This window comes from Mus musculus, chromosome 4 (genome assembly GCF_000001635.26).
Source record: "Mus musculus strain C57BL/6J chromosome 4, GRCm38.p6 C57BL/6J".
Classification (NCBI taxonomy): Eukaryota; Metazoa; Chordata; class Mammalia; order Rodentia; family Muridae; genus Mus; species Mus musculus.
Window position 1 is genome coordinate 15,265,051 of NC_000070.6, and position 22,266 is coordinate 15,287,316.

Below are 22,266 nucleotides of genomic sequence, written 5' to 3' on the forward strand. Positions count from 1 at the left end.
ACTATCTCAGATAAGAACTCTAGCTAACATCTTTGATTCCTTACCTTGCTCTCCTAGCACTGGGTCAGTCATAAGTCTATACATAGCTCGTGAAAGGGCTGGTAACAGCAACCCTTTTTATAAAGGTCTTTTGAGGAATCTTTTCCACTCTACGCAGCACAGTGCTTGGCATTCAGGAAAGGACTAGGGTCTAGAAGGCACATTCTCTGAAGAGTGGCTCTTCACAACCAATTCCCTGGGCTCCTAAACAACCGAGTTATCTAGAAGCCACTGGGAGACTTTGCTCTCTGGGATGGTACAATTATCCTCCTACGAACAGATAAGAACTCCTCCCCTAAAGTCGCCAGACAGCTTTTGGGGGAGAGCGACACCCCACTGCTGGTTTGCAGGAAAGGTCAATCAGAAGCCAAAGAGAGGCACTTGGCAAGAGTCCCAGCAGCTGCGGCCAAGGGTCTTTGACACGCAGGCACGCGCGCGCCCGTGGAAGCTGAGAGCGCGCAGCCCCGGGTCCCCTTTCCGCTTCCCGTGGCCTCCCTCCGCCTCACTCTTCTGCCCCGGGCAGCCGAGGCCTCCGTTGCCTGAGAGACGCGGGTACCTCGCCACTCATCCGCAGCACCAGCCGGGCGTCACGGGGGCGTGACCGACCACCCAGCTATGTCTCCGCCCCCTCTGCGCGTGCCCCGCCCCTCGGGCCCAAGGGGGCGGGCTCTGCGGGCGCGGGGTCCAGACTCGACCGACTCCCGGCGGGACCGCGTCTCGACCGCCGCTGCCGCCCTTCTCCGGCCGTTCCCTCCCCGCGAGAGGACGCAGGGAGCCGAGGCCTGGCGTGCGGGGTGCCATGGAAGGCCGCAGGCGGGGGGACGCGGCGGGAGTGGAGACACTGGCCGGCTGAGGCCGAGGCATGCGGAACCCCGGTGGGAGCCTGCCCCACACGCTGCCCCGGGCCTTGCAGCACGCCGGTCGGACGGGAGTCGTGGAGCAGCCGGGCCGCTGGGCACCGGAGCGGACAGCGGGAGGGGACCGCTCGGAGGACCGCCTTCCCCGCGGGGGCGGGGCCAGCGCGGCGGCGGCTGCTGCTGCGGCGGCGGCCTCGGGCGCCCTGCTCGGCGCCTATCTGGAGCGCCACGGTCTGCCCGCGGCCTCGGACTTGCCGGCGCCGGCCGGGGCGTTGGCAGGCGGCCCCGGGAGCGGCGGCGGCGTGGTGGTCGGGGTGGCCGAGGTGAGAAACTGGCGCTGCTGCTGCCTCGGCAGCACCTGTTGGTGCCGGAGCCTCGTGCTGGTGTGCGTGCTGGCCGCCCTGTGCTTCGCTTCCCTGGCCCTGGTCCGCCGCTACCTGCAGCACCTCCTGCTCTGGGTGGAGAGCCTCGACTCGCTGCTCGGTGTCCTGCTCTTCGTCGTGGGCTTCATCGTGGTCTCCTTCCCCTGCGGTTGGGGCTACATCGTGCTTAATGTGGCGGCCGGCTACCTGTACGGCTTCGTGCTAGGCATGGGGCTCATGGTGGTGGGCGTCCTCATTGGCACCTTTATCGCTCATGTGGTCTGCAAGCGGCTACTCACCGCCTGGGTGGCTGCCAGGATCCAGAACAGCGACAAGCTGAGCGCCGTTATCCGCGTCGTGGAGGGAGGAAGCGGCCTGAAGGTGGTGGCGCTGGCCCGGCTGACTCCCATACCTTTTGGGCTTCAGAATGCAGTGTTTTCGGTAAGTGGGGTCCCCCTGGCCCCTCCTTCTCGTGCTCTCTCCAAATTTGTCTTTTAGAGGCCTTGTGACCACCCTAGGAGGCGCTCTGTATGACAGAAGAGTCATTGACATTTTTATGGCACCCTGAAAAAAATTACACTACAAATTCATATAACACAGCCCCTTGGAAGACCTGATAAAGAACTATCCCCCCCCCCCCCCCCCGTGCGTGTGTTTGTGTATGAGTTTGATAAAAAAAAAGTACTTTGGTAGCTCTTGAGCCATAAAGCTTTGTGACTTGACTTCCCCAGCTTTCTCTCTGCCCTGCATAAATGCAGCAGGGTTCAGATTCAGGTTTCTGGTTATATTGGAGCATGGATCGCTTTTGTTTTTAACAGTGGAGGAGGAGACAGCAGTAGACCCCAAGTTCTTGGAGTTTCCTAAATTTGTAGTAAGCTTCTTAAAAGTAGTTTGCTGTCTTGGAAAAGCTGAGAATCCTGTTTATCTTTGTTTAGAACTCTATTTGAAGTCACCTGGGTGGTTCATAAAAACAAAATGAGCACCGGCTCTTCTTACACACATTATCTAAAGACTCTTGCACTTATGGTCAGAGGTTTAGTTTATTCTGTGTAGGCTTCTATAGCGAGGATGCACCTGAGTTAAAGGTATAAATCATTGCTGGTGAGGTGGCAACCACTTGATGGGAACTTTATGGCCTTAGGACAAATTATGAAACCTAATCCGACTATGTTTTGTTTTCTAGCCCAGGCTATCCTAGAACTCACTGAGTAGCTCAGGCTGACCCTAGACTGGCAGTGATTCTCCTGCCTCAACCTCCCTTAGTGCTGTATTACAAACATGAATCCCCATGCCCAGCTTTGACTTTCCAGAAAAAAGACTGAATGGGTTTCCCACATTCAGTGATTGCACATTAGAGTTCATACCTGAGATTCCCAGGTATGCACCCGTCAACTGAAAGGAAACTGCATGTATTGAGAGATAGCAGTAAGTTTGGCCTCAGCCTTTCTCAGCTTTTATTGTTTCATGTTGTGAAATATGAACATAAACTTTGATCAGCCTTATAATAGATCAGCTGTACCAAGGCTTGGAAATATGATGGAGGATTAGGAGCATGTATAGTTTTAATTCTGGTGGTGTGATCTGTCTCTGGCACAACCTGCATCTTTTCTTGTCTACATAGTATGTGACAACTGCTATTCTAGGCTCTCTCCAGGTATCTTCCATTCTTCAGCTGGTACACATGACTTCCAATAGTTGTTGCCTACAACAGATGAGAAGACTATGCTGGTAGTCTGCTGTCCTGTCTTAGGCGTCTGCTGACCTTGGCTAAGGTGTCTTGTTCTTTCTGCACCTTAATTTGTTTGCAAAGTGAGGAAAGTATTGGGCCTGGCCTGTTAGGCTACTGGGATTACATGTGATATATATGTAAGAGTCTGACTTGCATTTCAGTGTTTATCTACTGTTTGCTCTTTATGTTGTAATCACCTATGGTCGTCTCGGAAGTAAATAAGTGGTAGAGCCAGACTTTGACCTATGGCTTAGACAGAGCCTCAGCCTGTGGCCCTCTCTGTTTCTTCATGGAATATTTATTAGCTAGTAAAGTCATGGATATTGAGGAAGATATATACTGATTACAACTTTTTCCTTTCCTAATGTCTCGTATATATTAAATTCATAAGAAGTACTATACTACTGCAAATAGTTTGAGGTTACTCAGTTTGTAGTTGAGTTTAACAGGGGTCAGGAGCCTTTCATTTTGGCATTACTGGATCAGGAGAAAAAAATAAAAAATTCTATTACAGGAGGATATTGTTACCATTTTAGATAGAAGAAAACAAAGCCTCATTTATTTATCTTGGAACTTTTAGAGTCACCTGCCGAGGCAGAACTGCAGTTGCAACATGTAATCAGCTGATGCAGTGTGTGTTTCTATACAGTTCTCAAACACAAACAGGCAGGATAGGTCAGGAAGCCACTGGATATGGTCTGTTGATTCACATCCTCCTCGGCTGTCTTCTCGCAGGAGAGGCCCTTTCAACCTCAGCAGTTGGCTGTGCTTGCTCAGGATCTGTGAGACGAGAAAGCACAGTGTAGGGTGAAGTTGGCTTTAACCTGATTTCTCCCTTTCGCCTTCTAGACCGTCATTGTGCCTCCACCCTCAAGGCTTCCTGCCGATCATACCTAGCCAAGCATACTTTTTGGTCTTCTACTTTTCTCCTTATTGAGTCTTTTAAAGTACTGCCCCCCTCCTGTTGAGACTAACTTCTCATTTTCTCAATGACCATGAATATAATTAGCGCAAAGAGAAACTTAGGTATAAAAGTCAGACAAAGCACAGGTTTTGAAAAAATAGTCTTTGCTTGGTTCCTGCTACGTGACATCTATGCTTCCTCATTTGTAGGTGCTGTAGAGTCATGCGTATCTACTAAGCTACTGCTTTGAAGGCATTATTTTTCCTTGCCCATCCTATTGTTGGTGCAGAAGCCAGTTGTAAAAGTTGAGTATATGGAAAATGAAAAAGGGCTCCCTTTGCTTCTAATTATTAACCATAATTCTTTAATTCTCTCTTGTATGCTAGAAAGAGATTAGCAAGCTCACACACAACATTTGATACTCTCAAAATAGAAAATATCACTACATAGTATTGATCCTTGAGCTATAAGAAACAAAATTCTTCAAGTGTGTTTCTCTCTCCCATCATTTCTTCTGGGGAACAGGTAAAACCTCTCCCTCTCTGCAGGGCCATTGGCGAAACCCTGTATCTGCAGGAAACCCTGTATCTGCAGGAAACCCTGTATCTGCAGGAAACCCTGTATCTGCAGGAAACCCTGTATCTGCAGGTCTCGTTGCATGTTGTCCTGATCTCGGGACTTAGAGTTTGCGTCTTGCTGAGGACGGTTCCTAACTGGACACATTTGAGATGGCTTGTATGCTTTTCTTACTAGAGTATTCATGGTAGCCTAAATTAGGCTGTAGTGATAACTTCTAGTTTTCGGTGGCCCAAAAGGGAAGTTTTATTCTGCTTGGTATGGGTTGTGTCAAACTTAGCTTTGGGGAAGGACCCACTGCCGTATGTTGTTTTGACTCTGGAATTTGGGCTGGCAGAGCCATTGCTTTGCACTTGGTTGCTGTCAGTAAGGAACTGCATTTTCTGCTTTAAAGTGTCGCTTGTAGTGATCTCGATTTTTCCTAGCCTGAGCAAGCTACACGGTCATGGGCATGAGCAAGTTGCCTGTCGTATTCTGTGAGTTCACATACCCTCCTTTGACTTCAGTTTTAAAGGAAAGGAACTAGATGACTGAGTTCACCATGTTGTGTGATTCTAAACTAGAGTTCACATTGAGATCCCCAGACACTCAGCCTTTCAACTTTTACCATTTTGCAGTTATGTACGATGAACATAAATTTTGACCAACTTTACAATAATTTACAATAATTTAAAATTTAAAAAATTTACAATAATAAATTTGTTCCAAGACTTTAAGAAATGACTGGGTTCAAATACATGACCAAGTTGCGTTGCCTTGAGCTTGGTTGCTCAGAACAGTGAGTTAATTCTGGACTTTGACGGGTCCTTTGTAGCGGATCTCACCTTTTCCTGGCCTGACCCCACAGCATGATGATGGTGTGGCAGTAGGAGAGAGTAGAGCAGCTAGCATAGACTTAATGCCTCTGGTACTTGGCATGCTGTCCACACACCAAGTGTTAATCAAGCCCGAGTCCTGTGAGCATTGCCTCCTGACAGACACTTCAGTCTAGCCTACTACCTCTGCTGTGATTCAGGAACCTTTACCAAATGTCCCTGCTTTTTGCTTCAGGCTAACATTCTCCCATCTTTATCGAAAAGTGAACTCTGCAATACAAATATGATTTGATTATTTCCCTTTGTGAATCCTCAGGTAAGTTTTCTTTCCCCTGAGAATGGATTGTATCTACCCTTGACTAGTTCTTTCTTTACCATCTATAGTGAGTGGCAATGCACCTTTTGATGTCTTCATTTATTTAATCCTTGGCACCCTTAGAAGTAGACACTATTTAAATTTAGCAAATGAAATCCTGTCTCTACTAGAAACTTCAGGTTTCACTTTTCTCAGTTTCCAGGTAAAAGGAGCTCTAGACCAGTAAAGAAGGACTGTTGGTACTGAGTACAGGAGAGACAGTTCTTAAAGACTACCCTCTTCTAGAAGAAAGACTTTGATCAGTCCATTCAGACCATCGCACCCTGCACCTTACACCATTCTTGTGATAGCTGCTCTGTGAGGTCCTCCTTAAAAACTGCATTTTAAAGTTACTTCCAATAAAATGGTAGTCTTGATCTCAAAGGCCTACATGATTGTGGTTTGTATGGGTAATGGAATTCATAATAGTCTTTCCAATCCACACAGGTCTGACATAAGGCTGTGCCACAGGAGTTCCTAAAAGACTATTTTACTTTGGTCAAAGGAAAATAATATAAAGTCAAAATTTTCTGTAGATAATTCTCTTAAACAAGTGTACATGGAAAATTAATTTTCATTAACCTTAAATATTTGAAATATATTTTTCGTTAACATTAAATATTAAAGGAAGCATAGTGTGCGGGGTTGTCTTACATGTGGTGTGCCACATCCCCATACAGAGCAGATTTACATGTAGCCTGTCCTTTAATGTTCTACTACAGCAGTTGTTTAAGACCGTATCAATCTTTTGTGACTTTGTTTGTTTGGTTGTTTGGTTTGGTTTTTTGAGACAGGGTTTCTCTGTGTAGCCCTGGCTGTCCTGGAACTCACTCTGTAGACCAGGCTGGCCTCAAACTCAGAAATTCTCCTACCTCCTCTGCCTCCCAAGTGCTGGGATTAAAGGTGTGCACCACCACGCCCGGCAGTATCAATCTTTTATAAAGGACAAATATCACAATCTTAAATCAGACTTAGCATAACATTTACTTAGTTATCTTGAAGAAGTTGTACTTTTTTGATATACACTTTGTGTTGTAAAACATATCTTAATAATATCTACTACAAAGCCATTATACATTATGGTTTGCTCATTATTTACTATTTCTTCCTGTTCTCTATATTTCAAAAGCAGGACATGGTGCTCACTTTTTAAAAGTTTAATAGTGTCTACATTGTCTATATGAAATACTGGGCACCAGTCTCTCATGTACACATTGCTTATTTAATGCTCATATCTGTTATAGTCTTCATCTTACAGTTAAGACTGTTGGAGCGTAACTGGCTGATAGTGGCTGGTTCCGTGGAGGTGCAAGAAGAACTGGCTCTCTCAGAGGTGGCTATCCTTCCAAACCCTGGCTAGTAAGCATCTTGTTGGGCCTCCTTCCTGTCAGACATTGTGCAGGACCATGCACCGTTGAGGGAGATATTAGGGTCAGCAAACCATACCCCAGTATAGTGCCTCATATGCTCCCACATGCTCTGAACCTCAGACTTTGGCATTTGCTCATCATATTATGTTCTCTGTAGCTTTTTTCTTTTTTCTTTTTGAGAAAAGGCAGCATAGTTCAGGTGTTGACAAATCCTTACCTGCACAGCCTAAAATATTTAGTACTTCACATTTGATGGAAAGAGTTTGCCACTTCTGCTTTATAGTCAGTGCAACCAAATACCCACCAAGCCACAGCTCCTGCTGTTGCGGTTGAAGAGAGGCCCATCCATGCCATCTTCTCAAGATAGAACAATTTCAGTGGAAGTTGTATGCACTGAGTGTAAAGTAAAAACAAGATAATTAATTAGAAAAGTACAAAGCATGAAGCCACTCAGCCTGTGTCTCGGTTACTAATCTGGGTCCTGACCTGTGTACTCCCCAGTGCTTCTTTACGCTTGGTTGTTTAGTGTACTCTTAGAAAGTTAGAAGCAGCCACAGAAGGACTTGGCTTGCGTGTTGGATTGATGGTGAGTAAGAGATCAGGGAGCATAGCCCATACTGACTGGAATACCACCAGTCAAAGATGCCATGGTAACTTAACACAGACATAACTGCACATGGCATGCAGAACCCTTCCACATGTCTCCCTAGGATTTGACTTATCCACAAGAGTTTCATTTAATAATTTAATTCACAATTGATCTTACATCTATTACAATTAATTTTTAAAAGTGGCCATGTGTAAAGCCATAAATGTGATCTTAGTCTTAACCTGGGGACTCTCAGGGCTTCTAGTTCTGTGTCAGCTACTGTGGTCACAATGAAGTTCTTGAATGACTCTGGCCTCCAGTTCTCTTACTTGTAAATGCTCAAGAGTAGGTAAGGTCTTAGCTCAATTTTTAAAAAGCAGGTGTTTTGAGCACTGACTTAACATGACCTTTTAAATTTTTCTAAAGAATTTAGTGGGAATGTGTTTTATTTAAAAAGTATTTTCATTTCCTTGAATTCTTGTTCTGTGCTATGAATACAGACAGACTGGAACAAAGATAATAGACTATAATACTTGTCCCAAGGTAATGTATCAATATAAATACAAACTGATTTGCTGCACATGGCATGCAGAACAGAGAAATAGGGGAGATAGTGTATTCTGGGGGAGTTGGTAGATAGCATCTTAGCCACACCCTCAAACCGTCCTATGTCACTAAAGACAGCTGGCTTTCATTATTTCCTTGAAGTGCTTTCTGTCTTTTCATGCTCTGTGATTCTCTGGTGTCTCTGCTGTATACATGCATAAGTTTCACATATCTATCTCTAGCTCATAACACTATGTGGGATGTGATAATAACTCTTCCTGGACTACACAGGAAAATCAAAGTAGTGAGGTCTGAAAGCTCTTTTAACGTCATTTCCCTCATGCTTTACAAAGAGATTTCCTCACAAAGCTTGAAAAGTACACGTCAAGAAAACAATTAGCTGTTTTTTTGCTTCTTTGCTTTGCTTTGTAGTTAACTGATCTATGTTTTCTTAACAGGAGTTGGTGTTATAAGTGATTTTTATGACTTCTTGCTCAGTGTAGTCATGTGCTGCACCATGACTTTTAATGACCAAACAGCTGTCCTTGTCTCTCTCCTTTTTCAATTCCAGTTTAGAGCTGGACCTTATGTGAGAAAGGTATTGACCAATTTTTGTTGAATGAATAGAAAAGGTAAACCTATAATTTATGAAACTATGTTAAAGAATTTTCACCGTGTGTTCTAGAGGCTATGTTTTATCAGGTTGTACCCTTCCCCACCCCTCAGGAAGATTCAGTGTTAGGGGTTAATCAAATTCTCAAATGGACCATTGCTCTCCAGATTACTTGGGAACCATTAGAAGTGGTTCCGAATTTAGGGTTGTAGAGCTGATGAAGTTTGAGTTATGTGAAGGTGGATTTTGCATCACATGGCCATATCACCTTAGTCAGTCAAAGGTCCTTTGTTCTGACACCCTCTATCTGATAAGAGTAGAACCTCTCCCAGCCCCCACCTCCACCCTGAGTCCTACCTTTTTTTAGTAACAAGAGTTTTCTTTGGACTATCAAACTTAATCAGAGTATCTCAATTTTAACACAGAAGTTACTGGAAATACTTTTAGTTTCCATTCTGTATCCATTTAGCAGGCAATTAGTAGGTGCCTACTGCATACTCACTGCTGTTCTAGATATTACACATAAATATCTGAATAAGTCCAAGCCTAATGTCAAAGTCCTAAGACAGGGACATTCTAGGGGGAACAAACATTCTAGGTATATGGCGCAAATATTATTGATAGTAACTCTGTAGGTAGTTTTCTGTACGCTAGGTGAGCATTTCTAGATAGTTCTTTACAGGTAGACTTTTTTTTTTTTAATCTCAGACTGATTGTAAATAGCAGCTGTTGTTTTCATATTTGCAAACAAACCAGTTTTGAGGTTGATATAATTAGCTTCTAATTAACATATATTTGCAGCTAATATTTATTAGGTATTTTTTTGTAATGGTCTAGAAGAATAATAAATAAAATTTATTCTGGGTCAGGAACAAATCAACTGTGGGTTCTCCAGTGCTGTCCAGTGTGATGGGATAAGGTCTGTCCATCACAGCCACTGGAAGCACTTAAATACTGTCTTTGGGTATCAGAGTTTCCTTCAGGAATCTTTGGGTAGTGAATGACCGTTGCCCTAGCCAAGGGAGTGGGAAGAAGCCTGAGTATTCTTTCCAGAAGCAAAGGATGTGCTAGGCACTAAGCAATTAGATGTGGTTGGAACTCTGACCTAAAGCATTATGTGGTCAAAGGCTAGACTGCAGAAATGAGATGGAACTCACACTGAGGCATCCATTCCTTCTGAGAGCCACTGGCCAGAGCTTACTGAGGATCAGGTTTGCATTTTGCAGAGGTTTCTGTAGGGTTCAGTCCGTGTTGGAAAGGAAGACACTAAGTGGACTCTGATGGGGTGGTGGTGCATTTAGAAGATGCATTTAACAAGTTGTAGTTGAAAGAGTGAGGAGTGGGGCTGTTACTGTAGGACTGACCTGTGAGGTTCTGATCTTGGCAGCCAAGACTGGGAACAGGACAGGCGTGGAAGCATCTGCAGAAGAGGGAATGACACTTAGAGAGATTATTTGCTTTTGGTGGTTTTGTTTGGTTTTGTTTTTTGAGACATGATCTCCTGTGTCAGACATTTGTCTTGAATTCATTATGTAGTGGAAGTTGGCCTTGATCTCCTCAGAGCCTCCTGCCTTCACCTCGTATGTGCTAGGATTGCAGATGCAGACCTACAGTCAGTTTATGCCTTGGTTTGGATGGTCCCCATGGCTTCATGCATACTATGTGAGCATCTACTAACTGAGCTACTCCCCAGTCCTTTAAGTCAATTGAAATACTTTAAAATTTCCTAAGAGTGAAAACTACCCTGGTCAGGCCAGCTTTTCTAGCAAGATTTTGCTGAAAGGACCCTGATGTAGCTGTCTCTTGTGAGGCTATGCCGGGGCCTAGCAAACACAGAAGTGATTGCTCACAGTCATCTATTGGATGGAACACAGGCCCCCAATGGAGGAGCTAGAGAAAATACCCAAGGAGTTGAAGGGGTCTGCAACCCTATAGGTGGAACAACAATATGAACTAACCAGTACCCCCCCCCCCCCCCAGCTTGTGTCTCTAGCTGCATATGAATCAGAAGATGGCCTGGTCGGCCATCAGTGGAAAGAAAGGCCCATTGGTCTTGCAAACTTTATATGCCTAAGTACACCAGGCCAAAAGAACACCAGGACCAAGAAGTAGGAGTGAGGGGGGGGAGAGTGGGGGGGCATGGGGGACTTTTGGGATAGTATTGGAAATGTAAATGAAGAAAATACATAATTAAAAAAATAAATTAAAAAAAAAAGAAAACTACCTACTGTATTTGACTTCTTTCTCGCTCTTCTCTAACATTTCTGAAGCAGTAACAGTAAGTGTATGGAGTATATATGCAGGAAAGCACATACTATATCAAGAAGTAAATAAAAAGTAGAACCTATAGTAACTTTAAATGCTTTCTGTCTTTAATAAAAATCAAGGTAGGTGTTCATGATTTTTCTGTATAATATCTAATATATTATACTTAGAATTTACATAATATCTTGATAGTAATTGACTAAACAATACCATTGATTCACAAAGCCTGAAGTGTATCTAATGTAAGGAGGTGTTTAGTTTGCCCAACCCAATATTAGACTCACAGAGTTACAGGTAAAATTTGAGATTTTGTGAACACATTACTTTTATGCTTTTTACTAATTCTATATAGAGTTATTCTATGTAATAAATTTTAGTGTTTTAAGTTAGAATTTGTAAAACCCTGTGTAAGAAATGTAAACTTCAAAAATGACTATATTTCTGGAGCAAAATTCCCCAAGGATAGTATTTTATGCCCCACCTCAGAAGAATGTGAGTTCCAAGTTATTCTTCAGGCGAGTCATAGTAACTCTGGAGAAATTACTATCTATCATCAGTGCTGGACAAATGGCAGCTACTACTCTTACAAAGGACCTGGTTCCCAGTGCCCACATTGGGCAGCGTGTAGCTGCCAGTGACCCTAGCTCCAGGGACTCTCTGACCTTTTCAGGCACCTGCATACTTGTAGTTCACGTACATAAACTCAGACATACATGTACAGATAAAATAATAATGTATACGTACACATAAAATAAAAATGAGTATTTATTTAAAAGTATATATTACCGATGTATAATATGCTTAGATACACATGTCTGTCAGGTGACATTACTAATCTCTGAAAACCTTACTAGATAATTTCTGTCACTGACCATAGCAACTGTCCAACTAAAACTGATGTTCTAGATTAGGATTTCCATTGGCTCTTTGCATCTGGAGGATAACTGTGGTGCCAGGGTCCTAGGGTACTCTATCTAGGTAGGTGGTAATCCCAGTGCACTGCCCTGCGTGGATCTTTGTCTCTGAAGAGACAAGTAAACAGACATTTAAAATTATGTGTGCAAAGACTTGGGAGAGGAGGCTGGGAACTTGTGTTTGTCAAAGATTAGAAAAATGTAGGTTCTGACGAGGATTAGGGCTTGTTCAAATTCTCCTTTAAAATAAGTTGAAATCTTATCTTTAGTAGTGTGATTAATAGCTTAGGAAGTGATTATGTTATGTTCTCTCTAGCAGAGCTGTCCAGAGTGATTATCTGAAGTCTGTCATTTGCTTCTCTTAGATAGCATCATGGAAACAGTAGGTGAAGTGCTATGGTACTTTCCCCCATGATGAGGCTGCATCCTTTACATTTTGATGGACCTGACTTTATGTTGGACGGTAGTCATGGTAAAAAGCAACTGTCCAGTCTGTCCTGTTTCTGAAATCTGTTAGCATTCCCAACAGGAATTTTTTATGTTCTTTGCATGTTAATTATGAATTCCGTTTGGAGACAGATCTAAGGCTGTAGACTGAAATTTTATATTAGGACGTTTTGGAATGTAAGCTCAGTATTTTAAGATTTATCTTTTAAATTATGTGTATGTGCCTATCTGTACATGCTGCTATTTATACATGAGTGCCAGGTGCCTGTAGAGCCAGAGAGGGCTTTGGGTCCCCAAGCTGCCCAGTGTGGGCGATGGCAACTATAATATGGGTCCTCTGTAAGATTAGTACATGCTCTAAACCACTGAGTTGTTCACACACACACACACACACACACACACACACACACACTTTTTATTCTTATGTATGTCTGTATGTCCCTATGTTCAGTGTGTATGTGGGTGCTCTTGGGAGCCAGAATGAGCATCAGATTTCCAGACACTGAAATTACAGGATTTGAGGATCCACCCTGGTGTGAGACCAAGCTTCAGTCTCCTGGGAGAGCAGCAGCCACTCTTAACTTCCTCTCAAGCCTCTTCAATATTTAAATATAATTTTGATAAGTTGCATGTTAACTATATCACAGGATTTTTATCACTCACTTTTTCCTTATTTTGCCATTGTATACATTTAGCATTTTTCCCTTTTAAAGATGATCCTCTGCTCCTGTGAGCAAAGGCCCTGGTTCTTTTCATTTGAGTGACTTGGTCCTCTTTACCAAGTCTGTTCTGTGTTTCATCTTGGTTGCTTTTATTGTCTTTAGTGTTCAAGATTCCCTTGCATGTGACTAAACAACCCAGAATGTCCTGCCAATGTCATTATTACGTCTGGACTTCCCCTCCCACAGTGTCCCTGTTGATGCTTTTCCCAGAGGACCTGCCTTCATTGCACCCATCCATGTCTGCTTAGCACATGCTTCGGCTTCCATGTCCTTCTCACTGCCTCCTTTTATAAAGTTGCCCCCTGGCCTAGGCTCCCATATCTAATTTTGATTCTACTCTACTCTTTAGTGTTCTGCACTTCTCTTTCTCAAGGCTTCCTTTCTGTGTCTGAGGTAGTGGTATGCTTGACCATATATGTAATTCTTTGAAGAATCTTACTTTGTGTCTCTTTCAGCAAATAATCAGGGCATCTTGCATGGACAGTTATGTCTCAGTGATAAATGAATTACCAACTCTGTTGCTGTAATATTCTTTCCAACTCAACAATGCTGCATCTCCTGTTTGTGACTATAGATTAATTTAACAATAATGGAATTATAATCTACACGATTATTGATATAATTGACATAGAGCAGCTGCCTATGGGTGGCTGAAATCCTGGATCTTAAAATTAGTTTAAGAAAGTTTAATAGAGTGGTAGCTTTCTTACATACCGAGAATAACTAAATGGTGTGTGGGGAAGTCACATTCACAATATAGAAGATGACTAGAATTCAACTAACAAATACATGAATATGGCTAAATGGCCAAATTTCAGTAAAATATGTTAATTTTTTGAGTAATTATACACATCTGGATAAGGATACTCAACACATAGATTTTTCATCTGTACCAGATTCATTATAAAATTTAATTTAGTTATTTGAATGGCAAGATAATCTGTAAGACTAAGTAGTGAGAATAGATGTAATTCTTAACAATAATGAGTATGTTTGAAGGGGGTGGGAAATTCATACTAAAGCCACAAGCAAATAAAGAAACTTGAATATCCATTTTGTAATGCTAACAAAATTTACTCTTGGGAAAGGAAAGGAATAAATCCATGCCATTACTTTTAAAATTAATAAATTCCAGAATTATATAATGGTGAGTATTAAAAAGGCAAGGGAAAGAAGCAAAAAAAAAAAAAAAACCTTCATGAACATAAAAATGGTAGAGTTCTCTTACATTTGATTATATATTCATGTGTTTCTATAAGATGAACTGTTCACCTTATAGTTCATATGAGGACTGTGGTGCCAAGGAACACAAGCATTTGAGGCACATCTAGATAACATAGTGAGGCCATGACTCAAAATTTACGGTATAGGGACAGTACCATAAAAAATGTATGTTAGGTAAAATAGATCAACTTGTGTCCTTATATGTAAAGAGCACTTAGGAATAGGAAAAGAATAACATTCTGAGAATATAGGGCAACTAAGAACAAATGAAGTCATATATAAAAATTGTCAGAAAAACCCTGTATCAGTATAAATGAAAAAAGTACAAATGGTATCATGGGAAGCTGAAAACTGACTCTGTAGTAAGCATGATGGACATATGCCATTGTTGGCAGTACACACATGTCTGGGATTGATTTGGAGTGTAGTGTAAAGTTTTGCTGTTTCAGTAGTTGCTTTTTTTAGTGATCTATACTAAAATAACTGAGATGCATATTACTTGTTGCTTTACAGATCACTAGAACTTAATAGTGTTTGTCTGTGGGACAGGAATGCAGTTGCGAGCATAACTCCTTCATAGTTCCACAGTTAGATGTGGGTCAGGCCTCCAGCCATCTTGAGGCTTGATTGGCAGGGAGGCCCCTTCCAGGCACACTCTTGTGGCTGTTGGGAGGTTCCAGGCCTTTCCTAGCTATTGGCTGCAGAAATCAGGTCCTGTCCCCACAAGTGTCCTTGGAGCTACTTTAACAATACCGCACATAGCCTGTTTCAGGGGAAATGGAAGGCCTTCTTCTCTTCATGGTCTAATCTTAGAAATGTTTTCTCATTTGGTCTGCTGGAGTCTGTCTGCTAAGGAGTAAGCAGGATGTAGCTATATTTGAGGAAAAGATTGCTCAGGTTCTTGGGTGTATGCTGACTTTCACATGTTAATTATGGCTTTGTGAATTCTTAATAACAAGAAAACAGCAATTACCACACAGACATCAAGAAATAGGCAATGTTGAGATTTCTGCATCAAGAGTGATGGAAACAGTAATTCCTTGGGTCCTCATCCCTGCAGTATACCATTCCAGTCTAACTTGGCTTCAGAGTATAACCACCCCATTGCTACTTAAGAATGTGGATGATAGCTGGGTAGTGGTGGCGCACGCCTTTAATCCCAGCACTTGGGAGGCAGAGGCAGATGGATTTCTGAGTTTGAGGCCAGCCTGGTCTACAGAGTGAGTTCCAGGACAGCCAGAGCTACACAGAGAAACTCTTGTCTCGAAAAAAAAAAAACAAAAAAACAAAACAGCAACAACAACAAAAAAAGAATGTTGATGCTTATTTAATAAGATGCAAGAGAATCACAAAAGTGTTTACATGCTGATCTGTATGTGGACTTTGCTCATAGATAAGAAAAATTAGTTGCTAAATGTCTCTTTCAATAATTGTAGAGTAGTATAGTAAATTCTTATTAAAAGTTTAATTTCCTTCTAAGTCTATGGGTTGCATATATTCCCTTGATAGTTGTTCGGGTGCTTCATCCATATTTCAGATCTTTACCCTAAAAAAGCCAGCAGTGACAAGATTTATAGAAATGTGACTTTGCACTTGATAACAAATCGTGACCTTTAACCTACTTTCCAGATTACTGACGTCCCCTTGCCCAGCTACCTGATGGCGTCTTCAGCTGGGCTGCTCCCGACTCAGCTTCTGAATTCTTACTTGGGAACCACACTACGGACTATGGAAGATGTCATCGCAGAACAAAGTCTTAGTGGCTATTTTGTCTTTTGTTTACAGGTGAGTGCAAGGCCAAGAGTTGTCTGGCTTTGCTGCTCTTTGTTTTGCTGACTGTTTCCTTGGCCACAGTTGAAGAATTGTTTCATTTTAGATAGTTGTTTCAATACTTCTTTATATTTGGATGACAGTTTCAATTGTGTGAACACCCGGAAATACATGGGCGTGGTCAGATGCATAGAATATCCTCTGTAAAATCATAAGAAAAGAATCATAAAAAATGGATTCCTTTTACGGGGGTTGTTTTTAAAGTCATTGCAAGTCAAATGCTGTATCTTGACTTTGTATGAAAACTGCTGTCAAAAAATTTTGTATTGGTTCAAAGAATTAGTTTTTATCTAGGCTTAAAGTTTTTGTTTTGCTTGCTTTGTGTGGATAAGCATGCTAATCACATAATGTTAAATTTTGCATGTACTGTGCCTACAGAATAGTAGGTGTAATTTCCTATCTGTGTCTATTCAAAGTACAATGAATACTCTGACATAAAACGCATTCTTAAGGGTTTTTTTTAAAGATTAAGTAGGTATCATTTTTCTCTTTCATAGAAATTAGAAATATGTCTGAAATAACTGTGTGAGTAGAATTCCTCGATTGCTTACAGCTTACACTGTTGAAACTTTATATATTTTTTTCTTTCCTTTTTTTTTTTTTTTTTTTTTTTTTTGGTTTTTCGAGACAGGGTTTCTCTGTGTAGCCCTGGCTGTCCTGGAACTCACTTTGTAGACCAGGCTGGCCTCAAACTCAGAAATCCACCTGCCTCTGCCTCCCGAGTGCTGGGATTAAAGGTGTACGCCACCATGCCTGGCTTGAAACTTTATATTTTCATGCCATTTTTATAAATTGCACAACTGTAATTGTTAGTGCCTCCTAAAACTATAGAATCATCTCGTTTCCAACACAGTTTGTTAACTCCTTTGTTTGAATGGGCATATTTAAGCTTGATATACATAATTCTTAGCTCAGGCATTTGTAGAAAACGTGGAAGCAGTGCTCTGGGGTGGTCTGCTGATGTTAGTTACAGCTCAGTGGTTTCAGAAGGGATTTAGTGCAGCTAGATTGTGAGGTAGAGGAGAGAAGGATACTCCTGAAGGTGGCATATGTCCAAGTTTGACCTGCTTTGTATGTGCTCTGTGTCAGAGTTACCACAGGTAGATGAGTTATACTGAAGTTCCTAGGTACAGGCTTTCGTTCCTGTTTCCCAGCTCTCCGCAGACTCCACTGGTTCATTGTCATCGTCCTCCTCTACTTTTGGCTTGAAATAAATTAAGCTGTCTTCGCTTGTCCACACAGGCTGGTTTGTCCGTACCTCCTGTGTCCTCAGGAGACTCCTCCTTCTTCTTTAGTATCAGAAATTTCTATCGAGGAGATGTTCTTAACCTGTGCCTGTTCTCTAGCCTGCTCTCCAGCAACTGGTGGGAGAGAAGCTTGTGTTCTCTAGGAGGCCTGTTCCTCTGGCCTCCTTGCATTTAAATAGAGAAACATACATCCTGTTGGTTCCTCTCTCTCTCTTATACTTCTGAGGCTAAGGAAGAAAGTGGGTGCATGCTGAAGAAAGGGCAAAGTGTGTGTCTCCTACCCTACACGTTTAGCCCAGCCCCTTCCCATAGCTTCTGTGTCTGGTAGGTACCACAAATACAGTGTGTCTTATACAGGTGTAGCATCTTGCTCACACAGCCTGTAGCACACATTCTCCTAACACTGTCATTTCTTTACATTGCCTCATAGTCTATTGAAAGGTACTATTGAGTTTTCAGAAGGGAAATCGTGATTCTCTAAGGAGAAATAAAACAGTTACAGAATTTAGAAACCCACGTTCTTAATGCCCAGCTTACCATTGTATTCAACAGTGGTTGCTCAATTAAGAGCCAATAGCTGTGTGACTTCCTACCTGTCACTTTTAAGAAATATCCATGTGAAGCCTTTTTACACTGTATAGTCATTGAATTCATTTCCTTTAGTTGTATATCATATCGGTAACTGGTCATCTTTTCATTCACAGATTGTTATAAGCATTGGCCTCATGTTTTATGTAGTCCATCGCGCTCAAGTGGAATTGAATGCAGCTATTGTAGCTTGTGAGATGGAACTGAAAACCTCTCTGGTTAAAGGCAATCAATCGGATCCCAGTGGCTCTTCCTTCTACAACAAGAGGACCCTCACGTTTTCTGGAGGTGGAATCAATATTGTATGATTCTTACAAACTGTGATTGTTGAGAGCCTAGCGTGCTGTCCAGGCCTAGCAGTCACTTACCTGATGGCAGAGACAAGTGCTGTTGTATTATGGCACAAACAAAACTGACTAGTTTTTAAATTGCACAATTTTCTAAAAGCAAGAATCATTTTCTGGGTCTGTCAGTGTAAATGTAGATGCAGCTCTGGCTGCCCCCCCTTGTTATACCTGTAATGGCCTATAGGTGTGCACTTTAGTGTTTTTGAATTATTTTATTGCTGGGACTTATGAACAGAAAAATAACCCAAATATTTTCTTTCTGTTTAGTATCTTTATTTATAAAGCCCATGAATAGTTGTGTGCATCTTTAAGGATGAGTGAAAGTATAGAGTTCGCAATGGCTCTTGTTGTATGCTCTTTGCTTAGGCATTCTCTCCAGAAGGGTGAACTGTTTTGTTTAATGTTCACTTGCTTGTTTCAAGCAGAAAAGCTCTGCTTTGTTTTCCTTGCTTGTAAGGAAATAGCTGTATTTCGGTTGACTGTATGTTATCCGGCATTATGTCACTGTGGTCATTTACACCTCTCGGTACAAGTGTAAACCCTACATTGTGGGACTGAAGTGCTCTTAAGACCCCTTTTATTTTCACTGTGTAAGATGCAAAGTGAAAGGGACATTATTTAGCAGGTGGCTCACAAGTCGAGCCCGCATTCTTATTCGATTATATTGATTTCTCCCATTAGACCTCATCCAAGGGCTGTCCGATAGCAACTCTTACCAAACCATTTCCCCCTTTTATATTAATAATTAGGCTTTGAAATAAGCTTATTGTTCCTATAAAATGGTGGGCTTACCATCTCTGACGTCATTCAGGTGGCCTTGTTTAGTCAAAACGCCTTGTTAAAAAGAAACGAGCTTTAAAATCATGTTTATAGTTTCAGTTAAAAAAAATATATATATGTCCCCATAGCTTTCAGCTTTAAAACTATAAACATTAACAAAAATCCCACATTCGTGCTGTCTGCTGCATTATTGCTGTTTTGTTTGGGGCTTTGGTGTTCCTTTTCCCTGACAAGACTCAGGAATTCTGAAATGTGAAATTGTCTCAATCCTTTATCTTGTAGCATGTGTGTTTGCTAACAGCACTTAGGACTTAGCATACAATAATCCAACATGATTCGTATGGCGTGCACTCATTTATCAGCTTTATTTTTAAAATAGTTTAATTGCAAACTTAATGATGAGTTAATTTTGATGCAAATAGATTGTAGTTGATACGGTAACGTTTTCTGTTAAGGACTTCACTTTTCTATGACTGTTCCAACCTATCAGAGCTCTCTCCGCTGCCTTTTGCTGGCAGTAAAACCTTTGCCCTGGGTACTGCTGACATCCAGAGAAATCCCGCGCAAGCAGATTTTTCTAGTCTTAACCCCAGAGAAGAGTTTGATTGTGTTCACACACGAGGTTTTTGCCCAGTTCAGGTGGCTTTCCTTCCCCTGCTGATGCGTAAATCCCTCTGCCTCTGAGTAGCAGTAGAAGACCAGAGTAACTGGGACGAAAGGCACCTGGTCTACAGTGCATGCCTGGCCTCCAGACCTTTGTTATCGGTAGAAAAACAACTATACATACTGAGTCCTTACTGTCTGTTTAGTTAAGTTTCAGTTAGTTTAACCATCCCAATAAAAGAAATATTTGATTTATCCTTTTTAGTACAACTTGGCAACATTTTTCTTGTGTTTCTCATTGGCTATTTTTCGTTAAAGGAATCTTTATTTGAGATCATTATTTTCATGCTTGCTTTACAATTCATGTATTTTGAAGTGCATTATATTTACTTAGCATTTGTAACTTGAATGACTTCACCAAATGAATACCTTTTGGTAATTTGTAATAACTTCTTCCAAATGTTAACACTTTCCCTGGTAATTGTATTACATATGTAAAGACAAAAGAAATACTTTTCTGTATTCTGCCAATCATAATTTTATATAATAAATCATCAACTTTTATAATAGTATGGATTGACAATTTCTAAAGTACTAATGTAGCAATGCTTTTTCTTTCTTTAGTATTCCCAAGGTACCAGGAAACAGCACTTCATTATTGCCATGTTATTTGATAGGTGCATCTGGTGGCTGGTGGCTGGGTTATATTTATATTCACTGTAATCTGTGCAGCAGAGCTGTATCATGTTCACTGTCTCTAATCCTGTACCCTGGGCTTACAACAGCAGAAGTTCTCAAGCAGTGCTCTGGACACATATTGCCTCCAGCCATATGTATTCAAGAAATGCATATTCATAGAAATGAAACATGGTGTCCTTACATTGGTTAACTACAGTCTAAAGTTGCTTTATATTCATTTAGAGTCCACCTAGTTTTCAATCTGGTTAAAGTTTTGTTCTATTTTTTCTAAGATTGCCACTTTGACAAGTTTGCATTACCTCTTTTTAAAACCATGTTTATATTTACTGTGCTCTCATGTCATTTTTATTTGATCATCTGATTTGTGAATAATTGAAATCTGTACTCTTGGTGAAAAAATCATGTTATCAAGTCTCATTGTTGGAATGTTCATTTTCAGTTTATATTCAGAAGTGAATGGATATTTTCAGAGTCAGCCATACTCACCCTTGAAGCACTGTACCCAGCTGCTAGTGTCCCACAGTGGCTTTCCCCAATGCCCATACAGTGTCCCCTTGGGGAAACTGTGGAATTCAGTTTGTTTGCCCTCACTGTAAACAAACTAAATGGTTGAGGCGCACACAGCATCACACCTGTTAACCTGTGGTGGTACTCTTCCTGGGGAAGTTACATGACTTACATTGTTGTCTGTGAGGCTGATCTTTCCAGTTCTTGAAAGCTGCTGGGTGTGTGCCACATTGGTGCAAATAGATCCTTCCTGTGTGGCAGATGAGTGCCATTCACAGAAAAGGAGAATTGAAGAGAAAAAGAGGTTTATTGTGAAGCCAGATAACTGTAACTGGGTTGGTGGCCTTGGTGCTGAGATTATGTTGCAGCTGAAGGCTCCTCCCAGGCTCGGAATGATCCATGTAATATTTATTGTCTGGATCCTCAGATTAGATGTTTCTGGTTTCTCTTTTAATAAGGTATTTAGGATATATATTTTTAAAGTTCATTGCTTTAAGCTGAAAAGCCATTTAAATGGAGGAGAGGAATTGCTCTTGTAGGCTATTTAAAACTCAGGAGTTCAAATAAACTCACAAATTGAACAGACACTGTTGACTTTGCAACTAAGTTATGACCTGGTACGTCTGAGCTGCACAGTGATTGCTGCAGACTGTTCTCAGAGGTGGCTGGGATTTACAGTACCGAATTCTAACAGCAAAGCAGTTATAATGTCTTGAAAATTGGTGTCCCAAATCACTCGTGTGCCTAAGAAAATAAAAGGAAATATTTTATGTTTCTTCTCTCTTCTCTTTCTTTCCCATGGTTGTAAAGATGTGTTCATGGGAGGGAACAGTTCCGGGGGGAGGGAGGAAGAATGCTGCTCACTGTTGATGCTGATGCTTGCACTAGTGATCCCATGTCAGGTGTTAGGACTGTAGAGGAGAGGCTGTGGACAGGCCATTCTCATTTCTTATATTAGCATTTGCTCCTCAGCTCCCGTGTCACAAAATGCCATCTGTTAAACACAGGCATTAGATGTTTGATGCTTTTTCATAAAATGAAAACCTTTTCCCAATCTAATTCTCTGTGCCTAGTTCCTCTGATGGTTGCCTTGAAAGCACATTACAGCTACCAGAAATGATTCTTCTTAGCATCCAGAGTGATGCTTGCCTGTGTTACTTTTTACCTGATCCAATACTGTTTTTCATCTTTTGCTGCCAAAACTGCATGCTAAATACACAAAATAAAGGGTTCACAAGGGAAGTCAAGTGTAATGATGTATGCTTATAATCCCAGCACTCCTGGAGGCTGAAGCAAGAGGATTATAAGTTCATGGTCAGCCTGGGTTACACCTTACTC

The 22,266-nt window shown here is 41.5% G+C and overlaps 1 protein-coding gene and 1 long non-coding RNA gene across 2 annotated transcripts; both read left to right on the forward strand.

Annotated features, from left to right (window-relative positions):
• The first annotated feature begins 769 nt into the window (after window positions 1-769).
• Window positions 770-21,703, forward strand: Tmem64 (transmembrane protein 64). Its single transcript, NM_181401.3, has 3 exons — window positions 770-1,699; window positions 15,957-16,112; window positions 18,109-21,703. Exons 1-3 carry the CDS (start codon window positions 902-904, stop codon window positions 18,298-18,300), a joined length of 1,146 nt encoding a protein of 381 aa, NP_852066.2. The 5' UTR covers window positions 770-901; the 3' UTR covers window positions 18,301-21,703.
• Window positions 1,707-14,136, forward strand: Gm51436. Its single transcript, XR_003955370.1, has 2 exons — window positions 1,707-5,598; window positions 5,794-14,136. It is a non-coding gene; the product is annotated as a predicted gene, 51436 (long non-coding RNA).
• Window positions 21,704-22,266: the final 563 nt, after the last annotated feature.